Source organism: Lissotriton helveticus, chromosome 1_1 (assembly GCF_964261635.1).
Source record: "Lissotriton helveticus chromosome 1_1, aLisHel1.1, whole genome shotgun sequence".
Taxonomy (NCBI): domain Eukaryota; kingdom Metazoa; phylum Chordata; class Amphibia; order Caudata; family Salamandridae; genus Lissotriton; species Lissotriton helveticus.
In genome coordinates, this window is record NC_136057.1 from 1,488,678,549 (window position 1) to 1,488,697,272 (window position 18,724).

The 18,724-nt window shown below is 46.5% G+C and overlaps 1 protein-coding gene across 3 annotated transcripts in view; it reads right to left on the reverse strand.

Annotated features, from left to right (window-relative positions):
- HDAC7 (histone deacetylase 7) overlaps nt 1-18,724 on the reverse strand; it is a 706,897-nt gene that overhangs the window by 107,699 nt on the left and 580,474 nt on the right. For all 3 annotated transcript variants that reach the window (XM_078686538.1, XM_078686533.1, XM_078686525.1), the window contains one exon: nt 4,999-5,048. In XM_078686538.1, coding sequence (XP_078542664.1) covers nt 4,999-5,048 — 50 coding nt within the window. The remainder of the gene's footprint in view (nt 1-4,998; nt 5,049-18,724) is intronic.

The following is an 18,724-nucleotide window of genomic DNA, read 5'->3' on the forward strand; positions in this document are numbered from 1 at the left end:
GTTGAGCCTGGATGCTTTGAAGAGTTGATAAATGACCCCTAGGGTTAGGAAGCCTCTCGGAGAGGAGAGGTTACTTGGCATAGGAATGCCAGAGCAGGGGGAGGAGTCGTAAACCATGGTCTTCAAAGGAAAAAGAAGGCCTCAGTGTCATTTACAACTTAAACGTGTTCACCTACAGCCAGAAGCTAGGCTTAAGGAAGGAATACACAGATGCAAGGGAGAGAGACTATGGAGAATAGACATCCTACGAGTGTGTCTAACCAGCTCTTTTCTCCCTGCTGAAAGTTCTGACCTACTGAATTTTTGAAGAATAGTGTTTTCTGAGTTAGCATTTTGCCACACTCTGTAGGAAGTGGTCAGACCTTTAGGTGGAACCCTGAAGCTCATTGGACAGGAGTGCCCTCCTGCTTGACCCCAGAGAACACTGAATAAGTATCTGAGAGGGATAGTGCCTCTAACATCTTCTGCTTGAAACTTAAGAAAGCAAGACGGGCCATGCTGGAAGTTTGATGAGGATTTCCAAAGGACTGCACCTTCAGCACCATCTGCAACAACAGCCTGTGGATTACTTTGGTGTAAAAGGACTAAAGAGTGGACTCCCTGCAAGCTACAGGTTAAAAGAGCTCACCTGATAATCACCACAAAGAATCCCCAGACTTGAGTAGTGCCAGTGGTTGTGTAAGTGTTTTGTTCAAGTGGATTGTGGGAATTGAAATCTCACACTTTCAAGGACCCTCTTGGAGATTCCAGAACCTTGGATTGTGTGTTGGATACTTTGAGACCCGCAAGAAGACCTTCAGAAAAGAGTTCTAACTGGACCCAGCCAGCTGGAGGGGGCTGCACAAGAGTGGTGAGAGATCCTCCAGAACAATTGCTAAAGGTGAATGTGTCCCTGTCAGAGGTCAAAAAATGACTGAAAGGGGCACTGTTGGTTTCTAAGCATTAGAAAGTGACTTATCTTTAAAAAATCATATCTCTGGTTCCCTGCAGTGGATTTTCATTTTGGTGTCATTTAAAAGCTAAAAATATTCCCTATTTTGAAAAATTGGTGTCGGACTTTTAGGTCTCGCCTGGCGAAAGCAGCGCATGCGTTGCACTTGCCATTGCGAGTACCTTTTGGAATCAATTCTGCCGAGGGCTTTGCATGCACGCGCCTGCGTGGACAAACATGGCTGCTCTTGCCATTTGTCCATAGCAGACAGCATGCACGTGTGTCCCTACGGACTGTGGACAGTCCAACGCCATCTTGTGAAAATGCCGCTTCGCGTGTGCTCTTAATTAGGTTATCGCGATCGCTTTCACTTTCCGGTTGCTATAAACAATGTCTCCCCACAGGACAAAGAAGTGCGGGACTGTTTGCTAGCTGTCAATGGGCGCGGTTTCTCAGGCTCTGGAAAAGCAGCATTAAAAACACAGACGTTACTGATTTTCAGCACAGAAAGGAAGGCAGGAAACTCGCAACGTTCGGCGTGCTGCTGTCATGGAAACCAAGCCAACTTTTTCAGGTCTGGTAAAAAGCACTTTGGGCAAGATAAATTCCCTTGAAGCGAGAGGCACTTCACACCCACTAAGAGCCCAGGTGGGCTACTGATCTGCAGGGGATTAAATAGGATGTCTCAAGACGTGCAAGAAAACTTACCCCATCTTGTTAACAATAGGCGAGCACGAAGTCCTATCAATATATGTCTTTTCCGTGTCAGGTATTTTGTCAAACAGTGATCCAGATTTGGGCGTGTGCGTTAGGTTTCCTTCGCTGCCGTCAAAAACCCTGTCAGCCACCTGTGCTCGGACGTGGCTCCTGACGGACAGGCCGGATGGCGCCAAAGTGCTTCTCAGAGGCCACGGGACAGAGAAGGAGTTGGTGGAGGGGGAGGAGGGGTGGAGAGGGGGGCTGCCGCAGGCTCTTGGCAATTCATTTTTTTATTTTGATTTATTTAAGGCATTTTTATATAGCGCTGACTTTACCCAAAGGTGTCAGAGCGCTTTCCAATATTACAAAGTACGATACATAAGGGGATTTACATACTTACACGTTACAAAATACAATCGGGATAGTGGAGAAAGTAAAATAAAATAAAAGGTGGTAGTCACTTTCAAGGCCACTTGTGTAGGTGAGTAAATTGTCAGCAGGATGTACGTGCGTTGTATGAGAAAGGGCTAGTATTAATTTGAGCACAAGCATTTGTTGAAAATCAAGTCATATGAGTCAGGCTCTGCAACACTGATTAGTGTTGACGCTTGCGCAGTACTAATAGACTGCGAGCTCAGTTAGCCCAAAAGTACATCAGCAGGAGCACAACATCCTCCTCTATAGATGGAAAATAAGTGGCCATTTTAAATAGTAAACTTAAGTGGTTAAACAATGAGACAAGTGATATACTAACTGAAATACAATTTATTTTTAGGATATGATTGATGTATTTGTCTTTGAGGGAATCTATGCGTGTAGTGGGGTTGGAAACTATAACGCAAATTTATGTTATTTTTTTAAATGAACTGAAGCACTATAATATAGTAATTCTAAGATTCTTATAAATATTATTGAAAAATTATATAAGCGGATATGCAGAGGATTTAGTAATAGGCTAGAACGTAAATGCTATTCCAATATGGAGGCTGCTTCTTTGTAAGTTGATACTTCCTTGTTGTCCTCCTTCTATTTCCAGGCGGTAGCAGCCTGGTTCTCTGGTGTTTCACATTCACTAGTGCTGAGAAGATGGCGACGGAGCACGGTTACAGCTTCTCTCTGACCACTTTCAGGTAGCACAGTTATGCTATAACCAGTGTCGTGGGCATGGGGGAGAGTACGTGGGCAGCTTACCTGCGCCTGATCTATACCGCTAACGCTGCTGCGCTGAGACATGTACTAACAGTTTGCGGCCTCGTCCGGGATACTGCAGAGTCATGACCCATTCCAACCTTCTTGCCATCACCGATCCTCGGAGGATAATAAAAACTTTTTAAGTGCCGGGGACGGAGTAGCCATTGATGAGAGCACTGGGGTCACATCTTTGCTCACAATTCGCAAGTGAAGACTGATATCATACAAGAACAGTGGCATTATGTCTGTCAACTGGGGTACCAGGTTTCCTGTCTAAATATTTGTTTACACATTTTGGTGTACTTATGTTTTGCCTTCCCACAGCACATTAATGTATTAAATTAGGCTTCATGTTTAATCATACTTAATTTAAACAGTCCAGTTCATCAACGCGAGACCAGTGTAGTCCAACTGTGATTAAAATAAATACAATGAATAACAAGCCTTAAAATGCAATAGGTCTCGCCTTTTATTAAGTTAAAGACATTTGCTTTCCTATACAATACCATTAGCAAAGCAAATGGCTTTAATTTAATCAAAGCCGAGACCTATTGCATTTTCAATGTTTGTTATTTTGTGTTGTGTCTTAATTATTTACTGACTTGGTGTTTTTAAATGCTTTACATACCTGTCTTTGAAGTTAAGCATGCCTGTCCGCAGCCATGTTACCAAGGGTTGAGCATAGGAATAATTTTCTAAGCCCTATTCTGTGCCCTATACTGTGTTAGTAGCCTTATTGCAAGTGGCAGACCTCCATTTGCCCCTACCAATAATCCACTTTCCAACAAGGAGTCTGTATAAAACATAGAAAGACGATGACGTACTGAACAATCCAAGCTTGAACGGCATACAGGTAGACCCCTCTGTGTGCAGGGCTTCTCTCTGAGGAGATCCATTCCTCAGTGTTCGGAAAGGCAACACATTTCCTACAGCTCTTAAGGGACTCAGAAACACACCTATTTTACTTGTCCTATGACCTGCACTCCTTGGACATCAACCAAACTTGATAGCTGGTTTCATGTTAGACACCTCTTCATTGCCGTTTCTCCAAATTTGAAGTCATATGTTTAAGGCTCACATTTCAAAACATAGGCTAAAAAATGGGTTTTACACCTTAGGAAGACTTTCTGGCTTTGACTGATTAATTAATCGATTCATGACACTACATTGAAAACAATGGAGTGATCCGGGCTTATAATGGCTGGTATATGCCTGGAGCTCCAACATTCCAATGTTTCTTTGTACACTGCTCAGGCTGTGAACAAAGGCTTCAGGGAGCCTGAGGGGATTCCAATCCCCTCACGCTCCCATAAGGCTTTGTTTTTTTGTTAGAACATTCTGCCCTCTAGTGGTAGAATGATCTAATAGCCTTATAGCCCTTCGTAGTTGGGCTATACCGGCTATTAAAGTCCCTCTCCCTTGTTGAAGGCCCTCGCCTTCGGCTCGGGGCCTTTAACGCTGGAGAGGGCATTTAATAGCTGTTATAGCCCTCTTCGGCGGGCTATAAGGCTATATTGAAGATGCAATATACTTCCTGTCACTAAGGCGTTACTTACCCTTCCCCAGCGTTGTGAGATGTCAGCCTATTGACTTAAACGCCTTACAAAAAACACACCATGTGAGGCATAAAATATCACACCATAACATAAAAGAAAGAATTGGAATAAATCTACTCATTAATGACTCTACAGGGATGTATGACGTTACAACGCAGACTATTACAATGCCTGCCTTTACAACGCGGTTTTTACATCGCAGTCCATTACAACGCATAGCGCTTTGGGGTGCTGGATAGTGAATAGTTTAATTTACTATTCCAACTCCAGTCCCCGTGGACACTAGGGAAGGTTATTGGATAGTAAATTAACCTATTCCCTATCCTAGAGCGCCCCCCAGAGCAATGCGTTGTAATAGTTTGCGTTGTAATGGTAGTGCGTTGTAAAAGTTTTGTTGTAAAGGTTGTTCACCCTCTACAGTCATATGAATTGAACATCCAATATAGCAAACGTTATTTTGTGGATGGTGCAACTTCTCTTCCACCATTCATGCTGACTGGTTTCCTGTGTTTCCCATGTGAGTCTGAGGGATGAAGCGGAGTGTGTCAAGGACTTATAACTACATCCACACTAAAACCAAATAAATAAATTTAGTAAGTAAATATATTTAGCAACACTTACCCCAACTCCTCCGCAAGGCAGCATTACAAACATCCGTTGGGACAGAACCCCTATTATGGGAATGGAAAAGACCAAAATTCTTACATTGTTCATTTCAATGAGTGGCACAAATGCAACACGTTATAATTAGGGCTCCCGGTTTTATGGTTTTTATTTTTTGACATTTCTGTCAGTATTAATCCATTTTTTTGTCTGCTTTATCTATATTTATCCATATGTATTATGGGCTTGGTGAAAAAAAATTAAGCCAAAACTGGTGTAGTTTCACATTTATTTAACCAATAAATATGCAGTCATGTTTGAATGCCTGCCAGGTTTCAGTGATACGAACACCTGCAGAAGATAAATCAATGCACTTATATGAAAATATGCACATTTCAGCATCAGTCTTGTGCGTATCTACTGCTGTTTAAGCCTCGTTGCTAAAATCCCTTCCTTCTTTAAACCCCTTATCTATTAATCCACACAGTTACTGGCTTGGCAGTCATGTCAAAGTGTATTTAGGATCACTCAAAAAGCATCCAATTTCCGTTTTATCCACATTTAAAAATAAATACAGACAAGAAAATAAATGGTTTTCTGTCTGTATTTATTATCTGTACAAATCAGTAAAAACGGAAGTCAGGGAGCCTTAGTTATAATAGGACATTATTTCTATTATGTTATTGAAGAAAATGTCTCTTGATGGGTCTAAGTGTCACTGTTTCAAAAACGTAACGCATCACTACTGTGTACTAATACTCAGCAGTTCATGGACAGGCAATGAAACTGACACCCGGCCACACCTTCAATTAATGAGTTTGAATTACAAAACATAAACGAGCAAAGGTAGTCTACCATTCCACCAACCTACCCACGCACTCACATCATCTCACTCATCTGCCCTACCCTAATCTGGTTGTCCTCTAGCCGGCAGTCCTAGGGAAAAAACTGTTGGGTGCCATTTTTACTTCATTCATAATAGGGCAAATACACTTTGCTCTACTTCCATCAAAGAGGGCACATTTGCGATTAATTCAGGTGACTACATTTAGATTTTAAGCTAACAGCCAAAACGGTGCAAAATATGCACAAATTTTGCCCCATGGTAATCAAATTAAAACATGTTTCCAGATGCTTGAGGGCAGAGGAGATGATAATAACGTAAGATTTTGTGGAAATCCATTACATACACCTATACTTTTTATTCAAGTTCTTGAGTATAATGTGAGCTGATAAATGCACCATTTTGATACTATCCTACTTCAGTGCAATTTGGGTCCTCCCTAGCCTGGCTGAGTTCTGAGAAATGATTGCTGCCAGACAGCTTGATAGCAACCTCAAACCTCATAACATTCATTGTGTTTGCTTGTCCGACTACCAGGCCAGACGTAGGGCAGACACAGTTGAATTATCCTCGTACGTGAAGTACTGCGATTCATGGACCAAGGCACCTGCATGCTAATTTCGACAGCTTTTGATATCACCAAACATTCGCTGCTCTTCAACCGAATGACTAGAGGTCAATTTGGAGTGTCTATTCAGTGAAATATGGAGAGGCTGCTTTAAAGTCACTCCATGTTTCTTTGTACAGGCGGCAACCAACCGGCACTTTGAGGAGGGGTTATACATCCTTCTTCAGGAGGGTGCATTGATTAACCGCGCCAACCTGGAGGGGGCTGTCTGGGAGCAAATCTTGAGAGGGCTGCCCTCAAGATGTGTACTGACAGTACACCTGCTTATTGGGCAACAGTGTCAGTGCGCCTCCAAAGTGCATGTTTGCCTCTGCGCCCATGACCATAATATGGCCCGAGCGCAGTGGAATTCCTTATTTGCATGAGGCCACACTCCAATGAAAATGAGGGGACGCCCTTTCAGGATATAGCTGGCAGTACATTTGGTCCAGAACTAGCAGTATTACAGAAGGGGCTGCACAAGCATCTGCACTCCTGTAATACCACAGTGCCCTCAGGGGACACAAACTGGAAGCATGCGCCTTTTGCGCCCCCGAGGCACTATGGGTAATACGGTCCCTGATGTGTCTCCTGTTTAACCAAAATGTACCTCTCCTCTAATCTCAATTTTCATTCGTAAGTGTTTTTTATTTCTCCTCAACGTGCCATGCTTCAACATCAGCTATCTAACGTCAACGTGCCATGAGTTAGTCCTCTTCCCATGTCAAAGTGCCATCAATCACATAGTCACTTTACCCTCAATTTGTCTTCAAGTGCACCCTTGATAAGCCATCCAGTGTGCGTTATCTTTAATTTGTCTTCCTTTGTATTTCTGGATTGTCTCAGTATGCCTTACAGTGTATTTCCCCTTTTTTCCTAATTTGCCTTTCTATATGTTTTCGGAGAAGCGTGCAATATACCGCTCACTGTCTGCCCTTCTTCTCAATGTGTCCTCACAGGCCCAGTCCATCTGCACATCCATGTGCCTTCCTGTGAGCACCCCCTCGGTGCACCTCAGTGGTGCATCAGCTTCGAATGTGGGAAACGATTTACAAAAACTTGAATATGTTCAAAGGACACAGCAGCTCCCATCAGTCTATCGTACCTTTGCTTCAGTGGAGAACAATGTTGATGTTAACTGGGATTTGTCGAGTGCATAATCACCGGCAGGTCAATAAGCGCTAAGAGAGAGTAACTACGGCCCACCCAAGTGAGTGCCTGTAGGTCCCAGGTCAAAGCGGGCATTATGTCCAGGCCCCTGTAAAGAGTAGGGTCGTCAGTTTTACTAAAGGGGAGAAGGGCTTTTTCTGTACAAAGGTTTCCTGTTAGCTTATTTCACAACTTGCGGATCAAGACCGAGAAGGCTCGACCCCCCTTGGTCGTTGTGTTGAACCGTGGACAGGCCAGACGGTCATCCAGTTGACCACGCATCTGAGGATATTTTGCACACGTGCGTGGACTTGTGAGGTATCTTCAATTTGAAGAATTGTGTCATCGGCATAGTTGAAGACCAGGCAGTCCATACTGGCTAGGTCCCCCACCAAAGATCTGAGATAGATATTGAACAGGAGTGGAGATAGTGCCGACCCTTCTGGGACTCCACAGGTTAATGTCCCTTTATTGGACACCCAGTCATCCATTTGGATCCTTTGAGTCCAATCTGTCAGGAAGGAGGTGATCCATTTATATACCATCCCACTGATGCCCATGTCCCTGGTTGGTGCCAGGAGTTGGCTGTGGTTGACCCTGTCGAACGCTGCAGAGAGGTCTAATAATTCGTAAAATTAAATCATAAATCTGGTATTTGTAAAGTGCGAACTACTCACCCTTACGAGTCTCAAGACACTGGGGGCCATCGCGGATATTAAGTGAGCTATTGCCCAGAGTCACATGGTGCTGAGCTGATCTGCTACCGGAACCGGGGATTTAACCATGAACCCCGTGATCCGAAGTCAGCTGCCATGGCCGCAGCACGACACCTTTCCAACCAAGGACCAAGGCACACAGCTTCTTGCTGTCGGCTGTGAGCCTGAGTTTATCTAGCACTGACCGCATCAGCAGCTCTGTGCTGTGGTGGGCCTTGAATGCTGCCTGCCGAACCTCGAGTAGCTGATGTTTCTCCATAGATAGGGACAGGGTTTTAAGGACATGCTTGTGAGAAGTTGGCCCAGTATATTATGTTCACTATTCTAGTAGGCACCTTGCACCAGTCCAATCGACCCTTATTGATGGTAGGTTATAAAGTCAACCTTATAGAAAGCTATCCTAGTGGTAGCTGTGGAGAGCAGCCTTCAGGCTAAGACTTGGAGACTAGTTAAGCAAGTTGTTTTACCATTTATAATCTCTTGAGTACCAAATGAAAGCACACCCCACAAGGTATATATCAAATATATATGTATTTATTCTAAACACAACCCCTCTGCACTCTTTATGAGGTCAGAGGTAAAAGTACAATACAAGGAACTTAATTAGCATACTATAAGTTGCACAGTATAGGTTTTGCCCTAGGCGCCTCACAAACCATATACTAAAATAGTGGTTTAAGAAACACGTGAGGAATAGAAACAGGCCTAGGGCCTGGGGAATCGCTGGGGCTTCTAGGAACAACCAAAGGTTAGGATGTAGGAGGCCCACGGGAGACACGTGCAGTGTCTAAACACAGCCGCGGGTTACCATTGGCTTTCTATGGGAAAAACAAGTTACAATTTTAAAGATTAAGGGCACAAGGAGGTGAACTGCGATGGACCCCTTTTAGAATAGGACACTTGGAGAGTCAATACCCACGGGAGCACCGGAGTACTCGTGTTACCTCACCCAGGGAAGCCGGGAGCATAGATGTCTTTTTGTGTCTGGTTTCGTTGTCGATTCCAATGGAGAGCTGCGAAGAAGTGCTGCAGGCAACCAGAGGAAAAGTGTCCGGGTGGATCCAAGGGTGTGTCGGAGATGTGAAGAACCTGAATGCAGAGGAGACAGAGTCTGAGCCACTAGCCAGCGACCAAGGCGGTGATAGGAAGATGCCCCCAGATGTCGGGTGATTTCAGGTGAAAAGGTGAAGTTTGTCTCTTCAGCCACGAGGACCAGGAGCTGGATTCGAGCTGTCCCACGAAGGATCTAGTTGACTGCGGTGTCAGTATCTGGATTGGACCGAACAAGCCTTGGCAAACGCAATCCACGCAGGATGTCGAGATTGGCTTCGATGCAGACCAGCAAGGTCTGAGGAACTTCTTTTTTGGGGAGAAGTTGGAGCAAGCCTGGAGCAACCAGAAAAGCAAAGTAATTCAAGGATTGGTCTTCTTGGGGGCTCTCTAGCCAACGGACTAGGAACCGCGAAGACGCGTCAAGCGGAAATGCACAAAGCGGGCCTATGGGACACTCGTGGAGTGTGGGCCTCTTTGCTTCGGTGCAAAGTTGCTTGGGCTGGGGCTTCAAGCACCCCAACGCACAACTTCGGGATACCTCGGGAAGTCGATGCCGGTAGCAAAATGCAGGATGTCCAGGAGTTCCGGTCCTATGTCTCTCGTGTCCGCCACAGGTCTCCGCTCAGATGTCTGGAAGTCTGTGTCCTGAGTCGCAGATTCTTCAGGATCCGGCGGGAGCCTCGAAAATGCAGACCGGCAAAGATGCTGTTGGTGCCTGTTTGAACAGGGTGGTCACTCCTTGACCACAAGGGAGATTTCTTCCATCTTCCAGTCGATATGGAATGTCGAAGGTCCAGGATATATGTTGCAGAGTTTCGTCCAGGGTAATCTAAAATCCTAGAGACTGGGGTTCTATACTTATAGTAAGTTTAGGGGTTGGACTAACTCTAAGGTCGCTCCTATGAGTGGACCTGGGTGCACCCCTTCCCCTTTGTCCAGTTTCGCGCCAGAGCTGGGACTGAGCGCCCCAGCAACCGGTGTGAACTGGGAAATGCATGGAGCACTGTGTGTGCCCCAGGCAGTGTCTAAAAAGCATTCACTGAAATCAGCCCTCCCTGCCCCAATACACTAAGAGCCTGTCTGGGGATGTGCCAGCACCTCCCTGGACAGGAAACCTATTGTTCAGGCCTCCATTGCCCGAGTTTCGTCCAGCAGCAGGAGGGCAGACTCGTGTCTGTGGCAGCAGCATCCATTTTGTGACGCTGAGGCTCTGTTTAACTTTAACTGGGTAAACCAGTAACTACATGTCTTCTCCCTCTAGAAGGGTGGAATGCTACGCCCGCCGCCAGGACTGGCGGGGGGTAGTATTCCAAAGTGTTTGACACCTTACACGATATGTTTTGATAAAGCCAAACCAAAGTTAGCATTAACCGCTAGGATTATAATGCACTTAAGAGTATATGGTATGGCTATTTCATAGAACAGCTATAAGGAGATGGTTCCGAAAGCTGCAGAGGGTCTCAGCTCATGCTAGGGCACCCTCTCACACAAAACCAAGCACTCTGCCTCCAGGATTGTCAAGGCCTGTCATAGGAGTGGCTTATAGGTTAATATGTGTATATATATAAGGTAGATATAGATATACTATATCTAAGTAAGGAGTGATTACACCACCTTACCCAGGCTGTAAGAACAGACCTGTGGTGTCAGTTTGGAAGGCTAACCAGGGGTGGCACAATAGATGCCGCCGCCCCTGGTAGGCCTAGGGTGCACCTATGCCCTGGGTACCTATGGTACACTACAGGGGCACACAAGGGTGACCCAGTAACCAATCTGGTATGTACCTAAAGTACATGGAGTCCATTTTATAGAGAAAGCAGATAGACTGGGGCCTTGAATAGCTGGGTCCCAGTCCAACTAAGTCGAAAACCAGCAAAACAGCAGGCAAAAAGTGGGGTTAACCGTATAGTCAGATATCCACCTTCCTACAATGCTGTTCTACTATTTTGGCCAAGAAAGGAAGTTGGGAAATGGGACTATAATTCTTCAGGTTGGCGACGTCTACCTCCGCCTTTTTCAATAGGGGGGTTACTCTGGCTTCTTTGAAGTTACTGGGGACCCTCCCAGTTTACAGCAATAGACTGATCAGAGCGAGGATCTCTTCCTCAATCCTTGGTGGGCATGGGTCCGTTGGTGAGCCTGATTTAATTTGAGCCGCAATTTGGGTCAAGGAGTCATGGTCTAGCCTCGGAAAGGAGGCAAGAGGCTCACCAAAATCACATTGTCGCTCATCCATAACCAGGGGACTCTGGCTGGTGGGGGAGTTATGTATGTCAGTTAGGATGTCCTTTACTTTATCTAGAAAAAAGGTCAGAGACCTTTTGCAGTGTTGTGGGCTAGCAACTGTTTCCTGCGCCTGCTTTTGACTGAGTTCCTTCAGAATTTTAAAGGTTTCTTTTTGTTTATTATCTGCCTCCATGATCCTGGCCTCATAGTACTCAGCCTTTCTTGCCAATATGGCGTTTTTGTATGTGGCTAGCCTGGCCCTATATTTCTTGAGTGCCTCAGGGTAATGACTTACGCCACTGCCTTTCGTGTTGGCATAGGGTCCGTTTCTGCCCCTTTAGTTCCTTTGTGAACCAGGGGGCTCCCTTTCCCTTATTCCTTACTCTTTCTCTACGACCCGGTGCCACCCTATTGATGGCTCCTCTCACCTGGGTGGTGATGGATTCACTCTTCTCCTCGAGATCCTCCACTTGTAATCTCCTAGGCGAGTTGCCTTGCAGAGCGTACCTAGGCTGCCTGCCTCAATTTTGCTCCATCTTTGTATCATTCTCCATTCCGGAGGGGGTTGGGTGGGGCGTCTATCTTGGGGGATCTGGAGCCTGATCAGGTAGTGGTCCGACCAACTACATGGTCTGATATCCGTCAGTTTGGCCAGTGGCTGAGTGGACCAAATGAGGTCTAGGGTATGTCTCCTTGCCATGGGAGGGGGAATCCACGAGCTGCTGCAGCCCTAGTGTTGCCACGATTTCCTCTAACTGCCTGGCCTGTGACTCTCTGGGTATCTGGTCCCAGTGGAAGTAGAAGTCCCCCACCACCAGGAGTTGTTGGTACCGGGAGCATAAGTCGGTGACTATTTCAGTGAGAAGGTTGTTGAATCGGGGGGGTCGATCGAGGGGGACGATACACCACCATTATTGCCAGGCATGAGGGCTTGGAGCATAATTTTTGCCACTAAAATTTCGGCACCCTTTAGGTTCTCTCCGGCAAGTTTTTCTATTGCTCGCTGTTTGTTATAGAGCAGCGCTATACCCCCTTCTTTTCCCATCCTGCCTATTATGTCAAAGGGCATCGCTTCATCAAGCCATGTTTGTGTGACTGCAAGGATGTCAGGGGCCTCCTCCTGAAGGAGGGTGAAGATCTCTAGACTATGCTTCCGGAGGGAGCGTGTGTTGAGTACTACTGCCTTTAGATCCCTGGTGTTTTCTGGCCCTGTGCCCTTAGGGATATGGGGCTGTGCAGCCCTCCTCTCTCCTCTCCCCTGTGTAGTAAGCAAATCCTCAGCTATAAGTGTAACTTTTACCTGGTTCTCCAGGGGGAGATCCAGTAATTCTTCTGCCGAGTAGGACTGAATTTGACCAGGGGTCCCGGCCCCTGGTCCTGTTCGGGCGGACGGGCGCAGACAGGCTTGCCGTAGGCGTGTCAGCTGTGTGTTCGCTCCCCACCAATCAGCCCTGCAAGCAGCAGCTGAGTTCCCCCGCAACCACTGGACTGCGTTGATGCAATGTAAGTGGTGTAGAATGGTGCCACACGTGAAATAGCGCAGGTATGTTCCTCAGATTCAAACAATTAAAATCACAGTTTTAAACAAATTTAAACGGATTAAAAGAAGTTTTTCTGGGGAGTTTTCAGAGTGAAACAATCACTGCGTTACAGCGCGTGCTCACGCCAGCTGGAGTGGTTGTAGAATGTCTCTCAATCAAAAGGGATGAACTATGAGAAGGTTTCAGTCTGCGACGGACCTCTGTGAAGGTAACGGGGCAGTTCAGGCTCGCAGTTTACCTGTGGATAGGACTGTGCAGCTATCACCAACAGTGATGGGGGCAGACGCACACTCTACAAAGACGTCTTGCTTTAACGGGCAAGATCACCCTCTATATAGTCAATCAGTCATGTCTCCAACTCTAACACTAAGTAAGAAGGAGCGGGGTCATCAGTGTCCATGGCTTGGTACGTTTGTACCTGTACTGGGCCACACATGCGGGTGACATTCAGACTGCTGTAGGCATGCCCTAGACACTATGGAAGAAAGGGTTGAGAGGCAAGAGGCATAAGAGCTTTGAGACCCTCAGGAAATGGGACAGAAAGTGGGACCCTCTGTTCAGACCGGTGCTGCAGGTTACGTGGATAAGTGGTCACTTAGAAGGACGATTAGAAAAGAGGCTGTTGGACAACAACTATTCTGAGACCAAAAAATGGAAATTGGGTCTTGGCCACCAGATTCAGAATGAGGAATTTCCCGAGAGAAAACAATCCAGGTCTGCTTGCTTCTATCCCTTGCACCTCGGATAGTGACAGACAGAAGAAGGCAGCAGACAAGAACAAGCATTGAAAATGCAATAAGTCACGCCTTTGATTAAGTTAAAGCCATTTGCTTTGCTAATGGTATTTTATAGCAAAGCAAATGGCTTTAACTTAATAAAAGGCGAGACTTATTGCATTTTTAATGCTTGTTATAAATTCTACTGAGTTTTCTCCTTCTTGCATTCCTATGTACGTTCTTGATCTTATTCTTCTTTTCTCCCACTGAGGGTAACGGAACTACAGTAGCCTCCTTACTTTGCAGAACGGGCCAGCCTGAGAACTTGAATCCTTACAACCATAGTCAGGAGCAGCATCTGCCCCACAAGGGTTACTCAAGGTGCGGGTGCAGTGATAGCGTTCAGACGAGCATTCACACTTGGAGGTACCAGATTTAACCACAGTGAGTGTAGCCTTTTCTACTAAAGTTCTTTGAACCAAAATTAAAAATGTAGTTAAAGACAAGAATCCTTGATGTGCTCAGAGTTATTCATAGATTTTCCCATTAGAGGACAGGACACTTTCTAGGTAACGAAACGAGTCAGACAACAGATTCTTGCTTCCAAGATGATTACATGAAGAATGTGTGCCGAGGCATAGTCCTGTGGAAACAGACACTCATATTAGATGAGAGGCTTTCACTAGGAGTACTGCTAAAATGCTGCACCTTGGGGGGAGGACTTAAAGGGGTACCCAATTTATCACACATAGAGGGGCTGTTTTCTATTAAAGGCGTATTCTTCAGCTTAAAGATTTAAGAGTAGACAGCAATCCCTTGTTAAATACCCTTCATGGAAACCCATTTCAACCTTTGGTAAAACTCTGGCACTGCTTACCTGGCCTTCCAATAAACACAGCGGGTGTTTCGTGTACATTTTACTAGTAATGTCTAACAGAGTAATTATATGGTAACTCGAGGGCAGGTCCCTTTCACTTTTTTTATACAACGGGACCCTGAAGCTACCTTTCCAGGTTCTGGTAGATTGTCTCCCCTTATTATCACACCAAACACTGGAGACAGGACTTGTGCCCGCAAAGTAGGATTAGGTCTGATTATATCCGACAGTAAGCACATCCACACGCAAAGTAGTTTCCTTCTGTGCCAAGGACTACTGTGGTGACAAAGTATGCTTTTTAAGACCCAAAATATTTTTCGCTTTTATCCAATTATTTTTACATTGGCGAGGGGTTGACAACTCACTCATAAATACTTTTTTTTTTACAAAATCTATGACAAACTATGACAAAAGAAGCATGTGCAATCTAGTAGACGAGAGTAAAAAGCGTTGACATAGTCTTATATTACTTTATATGTGCGCTTGCTTTAACTACAATGTTGATGTTTCTCAAATGTATTTTGATAATATATTTAGGTACTTATAACGCTAAATCTTGATAAACATTAAAGGAGGAGTTCACATATACAGAACTGCTTTTTTTACTGTATGGGGGTAGGGTTTTGGAGGGGGTTGGCGTGTGTGCTGAGCACAATCTGAGGCACTTTGAGTCTCTGCCTCCCTCTTACAGACCAAAAAAAACAAAGCTTAGATGCAGCGGCCAATGTCCTAGCAACGTTTCACATCCTCGGATAAACATCAGCTGAGGAGAGCCTCAAAAGAATTAACTGGAAACCTGCTCTCAGCAGAAGTTTCCAAATAACTTTATGTTCACCGTATGATGGGGACTCCCCATGGGATGACTGTGCCAAGGATCCGATATATGATGTGACCAGAGTGGCACAGTGTGAGTTGGAAGGTGTGGAAATACACTAGGTATGATGTATCCGTTTGTGAAACATAGAATAATATGGGCAAAAAATAAATATAGAAAATTAAAGACATCTAGACTTAAAATATAAATACTATAGAACAGCGAGGCCTAATTATTTCCTATACAGAGCGAGTGCACGGTGGGGAGGGGAGAGCAGCAGGTGGAAGTATCACAGGACCCATACTCACGGGCCGTGCTGAGGTTGGCTCCTAGTGAGAAGTTGAAGCAGTCCACTTCGGTCAATAGGTCTATGGCCTGTTTCCAGCTACGGGATGATCGGAAGCGTTGAGCAGGGGGGAGAGGGCAGAGCTTGGTGTGTCTGTTGAGGTGTACGAGGGAGAGCTGGGGTGTCTGTGGAGGTGTACGGGGGAGAGCTTGGGGTGTCTGTGGAGGTGTACGGGGGAGAGCTTGGGGTGTCTGTAGAGGTGGACGGGGAGAGCTTGGGGTGTCTGTGGAGGTGGACAGGGGTGCAGATTAACAGTGCGAGAGGGCACAGCTCTAGGTACATCTGAGGGTTCGAAGGTGGATTTATAGTTGAAAGGGCCTAGGACTCAGAGAGAGCTGGGATGTATAAAAGAGTCTGGAGGGGGCTGAAGAGTGAGCGGGTCTGGGGGCAGGGGTGTATGGAGTGGATGAGAGCAGATATGGTTTGAGGGAGTCTGAGGGGGTCTGATGTCTATATTAAAGCTATCCGAGGCGTCTTAGGTGGGATGGTTTGTGCGACTGGTCTGTGGATTCAGAGGACTTGAGCGATCTGTGGTGCGTGGCGTCTGTGTGAGACTGGAGTTGGCTTGAAGGAGCCCGAGAGGGTTTGTAGATAGACTTAACTTGAGGAGTCTGTAAGAGAGTGGGCAGGGGAAGGGGTGGGTATGGAGGGGCTGAGGGGATCGGAACCGATCTGATGGGTTCTGAGAAGATATCTATGTTAACCATTTGTGTAGCGTCTGAAGCGCGCCAAGGGCTGAGCAGGATAGGAGATGGATATAAGAAGGTAGGCTGGAACAGAGCCGAATTTGTTTTAGCGGGTCTCTGAGCACTGGGGCGCAGGGGGGGGGTCATGCGCGGAGGGGAATTTTAGGATACTGCTAGAGTCTGAAGGGGATTCAAGTGAGCTGGAGGTCTGACGGTTGTGAACAAGGACTGAGGGTAAGGGTTATGAATGAGTCTGGGTAGTAAGAGGGAGACGAGGAGCTGGGTAGTTTTGTAGGGCTATAGTGCGATGGGATCTGGTGTTTTGAAGGGTCCATGAAGAAAGGGTGAAGGTCTGTGATGGTCGGGATGAGGGTATGTAGCGGACAGTAAGGGGGGTCTACTAACACCGAAGGTGAGCAAGAGCAGTCTGTGACGAGCAGTCCGAGAACGCGAGGATGTGGATGGCGGGGATTGTTGGGGGTCTGAGATGATGTGGTATTTCGGGGGAGGGGGTCATGGGGGCTCTGATGTGAAAGAGATGAATTGGGCGCGGGTGGACTCTGGTCTCTGGCGCTGCTGCAATCTAGTTAAAGCCCCCCCCCACTCCTAGATAATGGTGAGGGTTTAACACCCTCTATGCCGGCGACTGAGGTCGAAGGGAGAGGCAGCGAATTTACCCGTTCCTCCGCGTTATTTCTGTCTGTACTTCTATGAGTACAAATCTTAACTGGTGTGAAGCATCTCATAGATACTAAACATTGAAACAACCATCTCTCAGGCAGCTTAAAAAATCAAAGACTTACCTCTCAAAGATGTTTAACAATCACGGACAAACCTCTCTTTAGGAAGCTAAATCATCTTGGAAATTGACCTCTCAAAGGTATACAGCAATTACAGACATACAGTTCTCAGAGTTTAAACAATCACGGGCAGAAGTTTATCAACGAGGCTAAAAAGACACAGACTGTGCCACGCATCAGCTCGTCTTCCAGAGGCATTGGTCTGGTAGGATACAGTTTGCTGACTCTGCCCCGGCCCTGCTTGTGCTTATAAAGCCTCGGCCTGTCTCCGGGAAGGCTCATGATGAGCGCAGGCCTCTCGGTTTCACACCGTGGGCCTGCAGAGCTCTGGCTGGACTGGCGGGTGGGCCTCGGGGGAGGAAGGGAAAGCGAAAGCACGCCAGAAGGAGGGAAAGCGAAAGCACGCCGCCATGCACGCGTAGGGACAAAAAATGCGAGTGCGTGTGCACATCCCTACGCTAATTAAAGTAAACAGAGATGGTGTTGTGCTGTCCACATGCGCATGCATTTTATTGTCAGTACACGTGCATGTTTAGCTTTGTGAATGGCGAGAGCAGCCATCTTTGTCCATCTGGACGCGCGTGCATTCAGCTTTGGCTGAATTGATCACAAAAGCCCCTCGCATGGCTAGAGCGGAGCATGCTCTGCTTTCGCCAGGCGAGACCTAAACACTAAAGCTGCAGGTGATTGGCCACTGCCCAGGCCTATCAGGGATGCTGGGAGTGTGCAGGGCTCTGTCGATTTCTTTACAGGTCAGTCATAGCACATCTGTGTCTGCAGGAAAAATGCTGAAATAATGACCATGTACGCCTCTTTCATGTTTACTTCAGTCTACAACAAGCCTACACGAGGTGGCTGAACCCATTTGCTGCCAACAAGCCCACACTGTGCATGAAAACAATGTATTCCCGGCTAAAGCAGCAGTAAGGACAGGCCCCGCTGAGAGGCGCCACCGAGCTGGGCCATGGACGCCACTCCTCGACAGCATCCACGACCGCGTTCAAGCCTTCCCCAACGCTATCGCTGCGGGGAGCTTTCATCGCCCTCTTCGAGGCGCTCTGAAAGCCCTGTGGTTACTGAGCAGCTGAACCAACATCAAGTATCAAGTAATCTAGTTTAAAGAATGGTGGAGGGAGGGCTGCAGGTGTGTGAGGGAACTTGGAGGGGGAGGCAAATGAGGGGGGGAGGAAAATAAGGGGGGGAGGCAAATGAGAGAGGGGGATGTCAAATTCAAGCCCAGTCGGAACAAATGCTTCACGGTTCCCTTTGTGATCATAAAGGCCCCCAAATTCAAAGAGCTCTGCGGACAGGAAATGAATTCCAGAGCGCCCTCCCCTCACCCCCGGTCGCTTGCCAAGCATGGTGGCTG